The 11,342-nt window shown below is 37.9% G+C and overlaps 3 protein-coding genes across 3 annotated transcripts in view; 2 read left to right on the plus strand and 1 right to left on the minus strand.

The window, feature by feature from the left end:
* Nucleotides 1-3,138, minus strand: LOC115562275 (protein MEMO1). The gene is made up of 6 exons (XM_030383458.2): nt 2,955-3,138; nt 1,132-1,213; nt 997-1,065; nt 826-938; nt 654-765; nt 1-587 (listed from the first exon to the last, which is right to left on the minus strand). The coding sequence occupies exons 1-6, from the start codon at nt 3,001-3,003 to the stop codon at nt 125-127; spliced, it is 888 nt and encodes a 295-aa protein (XP_030239318.2). The 5' UTR covers nt 3,004-3,138; the 3' UTR covers nt 1-124.
* Nucleotides 1-11,342, plus strand: part of LOC108652464 (uncharacterized) — a 35,852-nt gene that overhangs the window by 20,079 nt on the left and 4,431 nt on the right. The gene's annotated exons all lie outside the window — the stretch shown is intronic.
* Nucleotides 1,439-11,329, plus strand: LOC115562274 (uncharacterized). Its single transcript, XM_030383457.2, has 3 exons — nt 1,439-1,665; nt 1,727-3,325; nt 11,188-11,329. Exons 1-2 carry the CDS (start codon nt 1,586-1,588, stop codon nt 2,535-2,537), a joined length of 891 nt encoding a protein of 296 aa, XP_030239317.1. The 5' UTR covers nt 1,439-1,585; the 3' UTR covers nt 2,538-3,325; nt 11,188-11,329.

The raw sequence follows: 11,342 nt of genomic DNA on the forward strand, positions 1-11,342 counted from the left end.
TTAAATGGAAATCAATTTTGGACTTTATTCTTCATACAATTTGATGCTAAAAATATTATTTATAAAATTTGACTTTCAGAGGAAATACTTCATATATTGCTTGCATTTAGTCAGCATGTTTTGTTTAATTCTCAAAGATTAGCGAACCGGAGGCATAGCTAACACTGGAGTCATCCATGTCCAGGCACTGGCTGCTCTGTGCATATTTCAAAAATTTAAAGCTCATATTCTTAAAGCCCTGATCCTGCAGGGCTTTAACGGCGCCCAGCATAACGCCAATTGGATGACGACCGCATATCGTATTATTATATTTGCGCAAATACTCTGTAAACGCAGATGGACTGAGCGTCTCAATGATGTCCATGCCTTGCTTGTCCAGCTGCTCGATGCACTTGTGTATGGGGCCGCAGGAGCGATCGTAGTAGGTGTAACTGAAGCGCTGGCCCCAATGGCAAAAATCGGAAGATATCACAAATAGGTTCGTTGGGTCCATGAAATATTTGGCCAATAGGCTGCCATACTGGGCCTCTTGCTCCGGATTCAGCGAGCCCACCAGTATAGGCACAATAGTGAACTGATCCTTAAAGCTGCAAGAGGAATAGGATAAAATGAGATTCAGTTGTTGTGATAATTCATCATCCGCTGGCACTTACTCCTCCATAACCTTGGCTATGTAAGGCAAATGCATTTCAATAGAGTGCTCATCCTCGTCCGTCTTTATGTCCATCCAGGTGAATTGACCCGTCTTTTCCAGCTCGGCATTGACTGAAATAAGATATACAGATTTAAGTTGTATATAATACTATGGTATTCTCATTTGCCCACCTTCCGTATCAATTTTGAGATCATATAATGGCGTCTTATACTTTTTCGTCACCGATAAGGCACAGCTGCGCAGGCGGACGTGATGCGATGGTCCCAATATGAATATGCGTTTACTGCAGAAATCAAGAAAGGGCATCAGCTCAGTGGCATTTTGCATTGTGTCTCACTTACACAACAACGGGGCTCACTTGTCGATAGGCATATGCACCGCAGGCACCACAATAGGCGTAGCCGGCATGTCTATAAAGTATACGAGATATATGTGCATTAAGTTAGATTCTTAATTCAATTAACGCCGACACTTACGGCGCAATAATGGCACGTGCTGGTCCATGGGATAAATCGGCAGCGCCCAACCAACGATCCAATTGTCTGGAGAGTTCAGAGGCTGCAAAATATAATGATAAAATTAGATTAATTGTTATTTATTACGGAAATAGCAGCAAGGGAAATTCTGCTAGGCAGTTTCTTTGTCATGGGAATTTAGGGAAATTATGTATTATAAATATAGTGGGAAATACAAACGATTATCTTCAAAAAGTTTATTGGAGAAAATTGGGAAATATTCCTGTTCAAAGGAATATTTTTATTGAAATCTAGTAGACGTTGTGTTGCTAAGTAACAAAATAAACAAGTTTCCTTGATTACAATGTATTAAATTTCAGTTTTTGATGAAACTGCGCTATTCCACTTACACTAGAAATAAAATATTAAATTATATTGATATAATATTGTACATAAATTTACGTTGATCAGGAATATGGATAAACAGAAGGAGAAGCTAAGCGATGACTTATTGAATCGCATACGAAATGAGTTGACGGCCATTATGGAGGAGAAGTGAGTACGATTAGAAGCCATATATACACACACATTCATCCATTCTATCCAACCATTCTAGCAAAAGTAATGATCCCAAACGCAGAATTTCCTATGAGGACCTTATGAAGCCTACGCCTTTGCCCACTCTGCATACGAATAAGAATGAGAAGAAGAAAAAGAGCTCTAATAAAGGCCAAATATATCACAATCCGCAGTCACATCGCTCGTCAGTTGGCGGTAAAACGATTACCATGAAGCCATCAGTCGAACGCTTAACTGCTGGCCAGGCACAAGCTAGCGAAGAGTCGTTGTCGTCATCGTCGTCCTCGCCCATATTAGGTACATCTAGTGCCAGCTCGTTGAGGAGCAGGCTGGCCAGTTTGGAGGATAGCTTATCAGCAGAGCTTCTGGAGTCGAAGAGTGCCAAGTCTATTGATGAGGATATGCAGAAGATGCAGCTGGAATTGGGACAGAGCTATCAATTGTTTCAGGGCATAGGCGAAAAGTTCGAGTCCATCAATTTTGGTTCACTGAAGTCTCGCATACGCGACTTACGTATGAACAATATGGCCAACGATCTTGGCAAGGTAACGACCAGCGAGCTACAGAAAATGTTCGAGTCCAGCTTTCTACAGAATCGGCTGGATAAGTTGACCAAAAATGTTGGCGAGGATTTCCGCCAGCATCCCGGGGAATTTGGTGATATACCGGAATTGAGCAACTTCTTCCAAGCATGCACCCAACTGGAGCACGGCCTGGACAAACTCAAGCAACAGCGTCAGCGTACCAACGAGCTGCAACAGCGTTTATGTTGGGCCACTGAGATTGCATACGATCGCATGGAAGAAATACGCAATTCAGTAGGTGATAAGCCAGAAACTAATTTTTAAGCTTAATCGTGCGTACTTTAATAATTGGTTTTAATCTTTTATGTTCTGCATTAAAAAAATATACAAATGATTTGAGCAGCTTAAAAATCCATTCTGATAGATGTCATACATATATACGTATGTATGTATGTATATGCTGTTATGTCTAACAAATTCCCCATATATCTTATCTGTTGACGCCATCTTCATGATAAAATTATATTAACAGAATAGTTTCAATATACTGTCTTTATATTCTGTAAACTCCACTAAAATAATTATATCGGATGCAACTTTACACCTTCTATATGATTTAAAAAAGTATCTTAAGGTCACTAGGATTCTCCGAATTTTTCATTATCTCAATATGTTGTACCAAGGCAAGGGTCAAAGACATCGATATAAGAAAACAGAAGAATATAATCAAAGTAACTTTACCGGAATCTGTATACCAGCTTCCTGCGTGCGTTGCTCTCCTGGCGGACATGGCGATTTTGTTATTATGTGCGTAAAATTGCCTTTCAGAAGTTTTAGATATGCCAGATGAATTCGGTTTTCACGCCCGCACTTGTCTTTGTGCCTCTTCTTCTTTTTATGCAAAAATGACTGAACACGAATACGAATACAAATGCAGTGTGCATTCTTTTGGCATCGAAACCAAAGTAATTATGTATATATCGTTATCGATACCCGGGACAGTATCGGCCAAACACAGCGCAACTCGCATCGAGCGTTGCGTGTTTGTCGGGCTTACTTAAATATTTTTATTTTTAATACTGCCGCATACAATTTTTGTTTATCTAATTAATGTGAGTTTAAAGAGCAGTGTGCATTTTTAGAAATAAATTATATGCAAGAATACATTTTTTGTCATTTGCTATTGCGCTTGTATCTGAGTATGCGTGGGAGCGTAAACACGAGAATGGTACTTTCGCGCAAAGAAGAAGCATAAAAGAGAATATTTTTTGTGCAAGTGGATGAAAAAGAAAACTTGTGTTGTTAATAGTGCAATTCGAGCTGAATCGTTCAATAAAGAGTACGTAATTATTTGTCAGGTGTGTGAAATTAGATCGCCAATTGATTGCTCATATACAATTACATACATCATTAGCAATACGCGGCAAATGAGTAGCATCGCGGCAGTGAGTAGCATCGCGTCATTGCTGTACTAAAACTAAAAATTGCCGTATTCGTATTCCGCCATTTTGAAAGCTGCGAGTCGAAAGTGGAATTTGGACGCGTTGCTGGTAAAAAATTTGTTGAAAAATATATAAAAAGTACACAGAATTTATTAAAAATGCATGTAAATTGTGCATTAAGCTAGCCGGTAAATGATTCTCTATTAATTGTGCGTGTGGGAAAGTGTTTAGCACGTGAATTTTGTGCAATTACAAAATCGCAAAAAAAGAGAAAAAAAAACGCGAGAGCTGCGACCGCCACCGTCGCCGTCGCCGCCGCCACAATGAGGAAAAACGAAATGAAAAATATATAGAAATTGAAAAACTAGTGCGCTGTTGCTGAGAATTTAATAACAAAAAAAAATTATGTATCTATACATATTTTGTGCGGGCTATACATCGTCTCTTAATCTCTAATATGGATAAATGTATTGCTTCTTCTTGTTTTCGACCAGCGTGTGTATGCTCATGTGTCTCTCACTTAGTATATACATGTGTATATGTATGCGTGTGAATATGTATGTTTGCCTGTGCGTGCGCGATAAACGTGTACAAGAAAAAAATTTAAACGTGCAGAATTTCGTATGAATTTTTAAAGCCGATTTATATGCGCGCTTGTATGTGTGCATGTTTGAGTGTGTGCGTATACATATATTTATAGTATCGCTGCTGAGTAAGCCAGTGTCTTTATGTGAGAAAGCGAATGATAGCAATAATTATTTTTATTATTGCCAATACGCAAAACATAAATATATTGTGCAATAATATTTGCACAAATACACACATGAGTTACACATACATCATCTATACATGAATAAATGTGTGTGTGTATGTGTTTGTTGCCTTTTGCCGATGCCGAGTGACAATATACACGCAAGGTTCACTGCGCAACGCCCCTGTACCTTTCAACTACTGCGCCCCACACTGCTGCAACATGCTGGCTAAAGCCGCTGCTCTGTCTCATCGTTGTTATTTTGCCGCCGCCGCCACAATTTCGTTCGAGTGAGCAAACAAACGAGAGAGAAAGAGAGAGCGCCAGAGGCCAGCTTCTATAGCAAGCGAATGACATATTTCAACAGCATTATTTCGGTTGCTGTTTTGCAGCAACGCCGCGTTTGTTTGTTAAGCACAAAGAGTTGTGTTGAGTTGAGTTTGCGAGTCCTTTAAAGGGTGAAAGTGTATCAAATTTTCGTTTTACTTGAAAAGTTCGTGCAAAATAAATGTGTGAACGAGAGCGGAGCGGAGCTTTGAACACTTTAAACTCACAGTTAAAGCTTCCTGCTGCTCTCCGAATACGAGTGCGCATTAAAGTTTAGTTTTGTTTCGGTTCCCCCTTTGTGGCCGGTCAGCCCATTTTGTTCTATAAATAGCCCCCGTATTGTGACTGACTTCTTGCCCAGTGGCCTGCAACGCCGCCACCGCCTGCATATTGATTGAAAAAAAGGAAGAAGCAGAAAAACATGCATAGGTTGAGTATTGGAAGGCGGTTGGTGGGGGTATCGATGCCAGTCCCGTTTGTATGTGTGTAAGTGTGTACATGTGTGTATGAATGTACATTGTTTTTGTTTTGCAATTTATGCATACATAAATAAATAAGTAGCTACAAATGCGCGCACGTAAAAAAAGAGTTTATAAAACCGTTGCTGCTGTCGATGTCCATAAATATTTTACTCACACACATCCACACACAAACAACTGGCTATGTCTCCCTTCTATGGCCCCCCTTCAGCCATACCCTTGCAGGCCAATGAAATTGGCGCTTGTTTCTAGTTTTATTACAACATTTTTTTCGCTTGTCATGTTTTCCATCGCTGTTTCGTTCTGGCGCCCCTGCTGTACCCGTCAGCAACATACACACACACAAACACATAGCGTAGCGTCACAACACTTGTGCTCGCCTGTCTGCGCTGTGTAATCATCTTTTTTTTTTTTTTTGGCACCGCCTCCATCCAATTTTAGTCTATTTCGCATATTTGCATTGTTATGAATTTTCTCTTTTTCCATATAACGATCTTTGTTTTCGGGATGGGCGGGCAAGACAAACTCGAATTAGCTTTGTTTTTACATCGTATGTGTATATACAGATATCATATACATATACATACATACATATATATGTACTTTTATATGTGTTGTCTATGAGTTTTGAACATGAAAATTCCACTTGAAAATTTTCCTTTAGTTCACTCAAGTGAGGCACAATAAATGTGTGTGGATGTGTGTGTATGTATGTATGCATGAATATTTGTATAGATATCTGCTATCAATGTGCATGCAGTTGTTACCTTTTATAACACCTCTTCTTCTCTCTTTTCCACTGCTGCGTGCATTGCAGCTAACGTGCGCTTATCACTTGTTCATGTTTATTGTGCTTTACCTTTTGTTTGTTGCCGAGTGCCAACATTTAAAATAAGCCAAAGAACAAAATAGAAGAAAAACAAGACTAGACACCTGCGACAAGAATTTCACACTTTGAAAATTGCAAAACAAAAATCACCAAAATAGAACGAAGTCCGTACAATTTGTTCAATTCCTATGAAATACATTTAAAAATAAATACAGTAAAAACTCTTGAACGGAAACAAAACAAATGCGAAAGCAGATGCTCAAAAGCAACAAAATGAATTATCAATGTTTGAAGTAAATTTAAAAAGAAATATACATGTTTAATGAACTATAATATAAAATACATCTCTGTTCACTATTTGTGTAGTTTTTCGTTAGCAAAATTCATTTGCTCAAGGGATAGTTTTTGACAACTTGTAAATAATAAATAATATACGATTTTGTATTTAGCGATATTACCCTGGGGAGATGTACAGTATAGTCTCAATACACCATATTTATTTGCAATGAATAATAAAATTGAATAAGTTACAGTAATTTTGATATACTGTTCTAATAAGGAAGGCTTTACTGTACCTTTACTCGTGCATATTTCAATGAAGAGACATGCGAGAGAGGAGGAAGGTTTGCTTGTGCTGCCTCAATGGCTGCTTTGTATCATCGATCGATCTGCGGCCAAATTTACTGACGCGCTTTCGGTCTGAATAAAAAAGAACAACATAAATCAACGCAATACACAATTTGATTATTGTGCCAAATGGTTTTTAGCAGCAGCAGCTGTCCGCAAATGGCAAAAAGCGTGCGAGCCAATATAAATTGTTTTGATTTTTACTTTTTGTATTTGTTTTTGTTGCTGACCAAAATGACTTGCAATGCTTGCAGTTTTTTTTTGTTGTATTCGATTTGCGTCATTCAATCTAAACACATAGAACCGTTTTTTACCCAGCCACTCACAATGAGGAAAGAAAGAAAAATAGAAAAGACAAGACAAAAGGCAAGCATTTATTCATAACGAAGAACGAGCAAAAAGCTTTGCTTAAAACGGATCGACAGCAGCTTTGGCTTTGCCGGCTTCAATGCTAATGCATGAGCAGAGCAGACGGAAGAAAAAAGCGCGCGAAATGCGACGTCACGAAGTAACCGTTAATTCAAAGACAAAACAAGTTGCGAACGAACAGGCGAGAGAGCGAATATTTATAAATAACTAAATAAAACAGAAAAAAAAAACAACTTGCTGTCACACTCTGCTGCTGGCAAACTCCAGTAATTAAGTACAGTAGGTCTTGGCTAAAGTGAATGGCATTTTACATGTTTACATGAATGAATATTTCAGAACCTTCCAGTCTAGCAATATTCCTACTGGTATTTAAACTTTCCTTTTATTCAATTTGGCTTTATTATTGATTGCAATTTCAAAGTAGACAGTAAAGTCTATAAAGTGCATCAACTTGTAATTTGTGTGTCTGTTTTGCAGCTCCCCCACTTCAGATGACCCCCAACTCAAGCGGAAAGCACACACACACACACAAGTTGGGCTTTCCTATCTCTCTCCCTCGCACACAGACAACCCACACTTAGACTCATGCTCTTTCTTCCTTTCCCGGCTCGTTTGCTCTCTCGCTCTCTCTCTCCTCTTCGGCGTATGACTGTTGACTGTTGCAATGGCGTCATCAGCATTGAGCACTTTAAAAACTTTTTGCCTGCCCCAAGACTCACACAAACACGTACATAAATACATGTGTTTGCTCTGTTCTGTGTGTGAGTGTGTGTGTGTCTGTGGAGTGTGCGCATGACTTGTAAATATGTATATTTAAACGTGTTCCAAACATACACTCACACTCGCGGCTCGAATCGCTGTGACTTGTCGGCTCGAGCCATTGCTTCGTTTTCGTTATTGTGGCATTAAGCCAACAAACAATTTAAGCCAACATGAGTTTTTCCTGCCTGAAAAATTGTGGCAAAAAGAAAGAGAAAATCAAGAGTGCTTTAGTCCAGCGCACTCAACTAGAGAACACCCTGTAATACATAATATTTCTTTACATTTCGTTAATGTTTGACTAAATTGATTTCAATAGTAATCGATTAAAACAAATCAATATCGATAGATACAAATGAACTTGAGCTGCAAGTGTCATCGGGCACTGATTTTATTTAGCACACTCAACTAGAGAATACCCTTCACTAAAACAACCCTTTAATGTGTGCCTAAATTTCGCCAATATTTGAATATTTGATTTTAATATCGATTATTGACAAATAGATACAAATTAAGTTGATATGCAAGTTTTTGTTTTAATTTTCGTTGCAAATTTATTTGTGACAAAAAATATTTATGTGCTGAATAATGCTAATTGCTTGACAAAATACGCCCCTTGCCTTTGTCTATTATTAATGGTTCCAGGGTATCAAGAAATACATACACACATTAATATTGTACTTTTGCTGTTTGTTGTTGGCGTTGTTATCGTGCGTCTGTCGGGTTGATAAACCGGTTTACTGCTGGCTTGGCTTGGTTTGGCTAAAAAAGATAGACAGAAAGAAAGAAAGAATGAGATACAAAATGCCATTCGCCATCGCAGTTCGTGCTCGTGTGTTCTTAGTTTGACTTTTTGCTGTTGTTAGACAGCCGGCGGCTGTTGCGACTGCTCAGCTCAGGTAGCGACAATAACTATAACAACAATAACATAAAGACGAAGGAGATGAATAGTTGAGCAGTGAAATGTATCTGTTAGATATTACTGTACACTCATCTGTGATTTATGTATAATCGTATATGATTTACTGTAGTGTTTGTGTTAATGCGTGCATCTGTGTATGTGTTTGATTGAGTGTGTATACATACACACATCAACAGGTTTTTTTTTTGTTTTTTGTTCATTCGACTTTCTCGACTGCGTGGGCGCATGGAACACGTTGCTGCATCCTGTATCAGCAGCGGCGTCGGCTCAGAAGTTGTTGCCACTAGTTTTTTTGGTTCACTTGCAGAACTGGTTTTTGGCGCGCTTTCAAATCTGTTGTGACTCTCGGTCTGCGGCTTCCTTTCACTGTTCACTGTTCACGGCTCAACTGTTGCCACACCAATTGCGATCGACCAAATATGTATATAAATATATTTCAACGTAATCAGTCCCAAAAGTGAAAAAAAAAATAGCATGCGCAATCTTAAGCAACAATCAGAAATGTCTTGAAAATTGTTTTAAAAATAAACAAAGCATGGCGAGAGCTCTGCATGAATGCTACAAATACTGCATATATCATATATAATATATACTTATATATATATATATTTATGTCATAATTGTCGGCTAGACATTTGTTGCCATTATCTGAGCATCTGTGCAATTCATTTTTACTTTTTTTTTTTTTTGTTGTTCATTTTTATTTGCTGACATTGCTATTAATATGATTATGGTTATTATTGTGGTCGTATGTACAGTGTACAGTGAACAAAGGCCAAATACAAATCTTGAGCTTATAATTTATAATTACTTAACGCAAAGAGAGACAAGATCTATGCTAAGGCTAATATATAGTTTTCATAGTTGCACTTATCGTGCGACTACTGTATGCTGTTCAGTTGCGAAGTCTACGAGTCTATGATGTGTCTTCATGATGTGATGTGGTTATGACAGCCGACCCATCTGTCTGTTCTGTTTATTTCGACACACACACACATACAACTGTATCTACACTTGATGGCTTATCAATTTTTATTTTTATTTTTGTAAATAAATATTGTTAATGTATGCGATATGTATCGCCGTGTGTGTGTGTTCCTCATAATCGTCTCAGCCAATTCTTAATTGCACTAATTTTTTTAATTTATTTTTTTTTTTTTTTTAGAATTTTTGAGATAACCATTGTGATGAAATTTAAGTTTATTTAGCTTATTTTGTTAGTCATATCCAGTTTTTGGTTTAATATACATCTGAATTATTCAGATGAGCATAAAACCAATGAACTTTCATTTACTTAGTGATCGAGTTTATAGATGTTTATTAAGCTCGCGAAACACATAATTTCTGCAAGTGTATAACGCGCTGTAAACATTTTATAAAATTTGTAGAATTGAAACTTGTTTAAGGCATAGCAAAACGCAACGCAAATATTTTATTTCCTTATTTATATATTCTAAACTGATTTTTTCAGTATGCAAAACTAGGGGAATTTTTTTCGATTCGACTTGGTTTTTTATTTACTAACGAAAACATTGAAACCCCTATGTTCCGTTTTTATCTTTATTTATTTTATTTTAATTTTATATTTAGCTCACACTGAAATCCCTGAAACATATATTGCCTGCAATTAAGGCGACCTTGAAGAAGTATATTCTCAACTTGAAAACTCGATCAGACAGAGACTTCGCTTATCACGAGCGCTCGAACTGTGCCACAGATACAGCGACGTTATTCATTTATGTTCTATTGCTGTTGATAAGATAGGGACGGAAAGAAATTTGTCAACTAATCCAAAAATCAAACACAATGGAGAAATACCTGAATAGATGTAGCTGTTGCTGTCGCTGTCGCTGTTGCCTTGTTGTCCGTCTAATCAAAGCAAACGGTTTTGATAAGCGCATTTGAAATTCTAGGAACCTATGGAACGAGGGGGCAATGCCATGTGGTATACTAAATCTAGATTTGTTGTTAATGTGACGATAGCAGCTGCTGCTGCTCCACTGCTACAACAGCAATAACAACAACAATGAAAGATAGCAATACATAACATAAATATATGAAACAACACACGACGCTGACCCAGGCCAGGCCGAAGCGTTAAATTTCTATGTTCTTGCACCTCCTCCTTCTGCCCACTCGACGACTGTTTGGTGTGTGTTGCGGAAAGGGGGAGGGGTGCTGTGGGGCGGCAGGCTGACAGTGTGTGCAAACAAATAGTATCTTTATCGCTGACAATTGCGAAATCCAAACGAAAACTTGTCATCGGTGAATATTGTGCTGACACTGGCGCGATTTGTTAGCAATTCGTAAGCGATTTGTTGTTTGTACTTTTGACATCGGATTTCATGTTTTTCCATTTAATTTGCAAGTTGTATTATTTATATACATATAAATGTGTGTGTGTGTGTGTGTGTGTGTGTTTCTATATATGTATTAATGGTGTCTCGCATATTTATTGTGTACTTTCAGGATTCTCGATTTCAATATGAAGCGCCAAAAATGATTGCAATGTGTGAATCGTCGTCTTGAAAAAGGTTTTCTTTCAGTTGATTGAAATTAAAGCAACTGCTACACGCAACGAAGAAACAATTGTAAAATCAACACACGCACATAACACAGATCCA

The sequence above is a fragment of the Drosophila navojoa genome, chromosome 2, assembly GCF_054131105.1.
Source record: "Drosophila navojoa isolate 15081-1374.11 chromosome 2, UAZ_NAV_1.0, whole genome shotgun sequence".
Taxonomy (NCBI): domain Eukaryota; kingdom Metazoa; phylum Arthropoda; class Insecta; order Diptera; family Drosophilidae; genus Drosophila; species Drosophila navojoa.

Excerpts from the sequence above, each read along its gene's own strand:
- LOC115562274 (XM_030383457.2), top strand. The coding sequence starts at position 1,586 with ATGGATAAACAGAAGGAGAAGCTAAGCGATGACTTATTGAATCGCATA. Across the intron at positions 1,666-1,726 it reads ACGGCCATTATGGAGGAGAA|CAAAAGTAATGATCCCAAAC; the intron begins GTGAGTACGATT and ends CAACCATTCTAG.
- LOC115562275 (XM_030383458.2), bottom strand. The coding sequence starts at position 3,003 with ATGTCCGCCAGGAGAGCAACGCACGCAGGAAGCTGGTATACAGATTCC. Across the intron at positions 1,066-1,131 it reads GCACGTGCCATTATTGCGCC|ACATGCCGGCTACGCCTATT; the intron begins GTAAGTGTCGGC and ends TATACTTTATAG. Across the intron at positions 588-653 it reads ATAGCCAAGGTTATGGAGGA|CTTTAAGGATCAGTTCACTA; the intron begins GTAAGTGCCAGC and ends TTCCTCTTGCAG.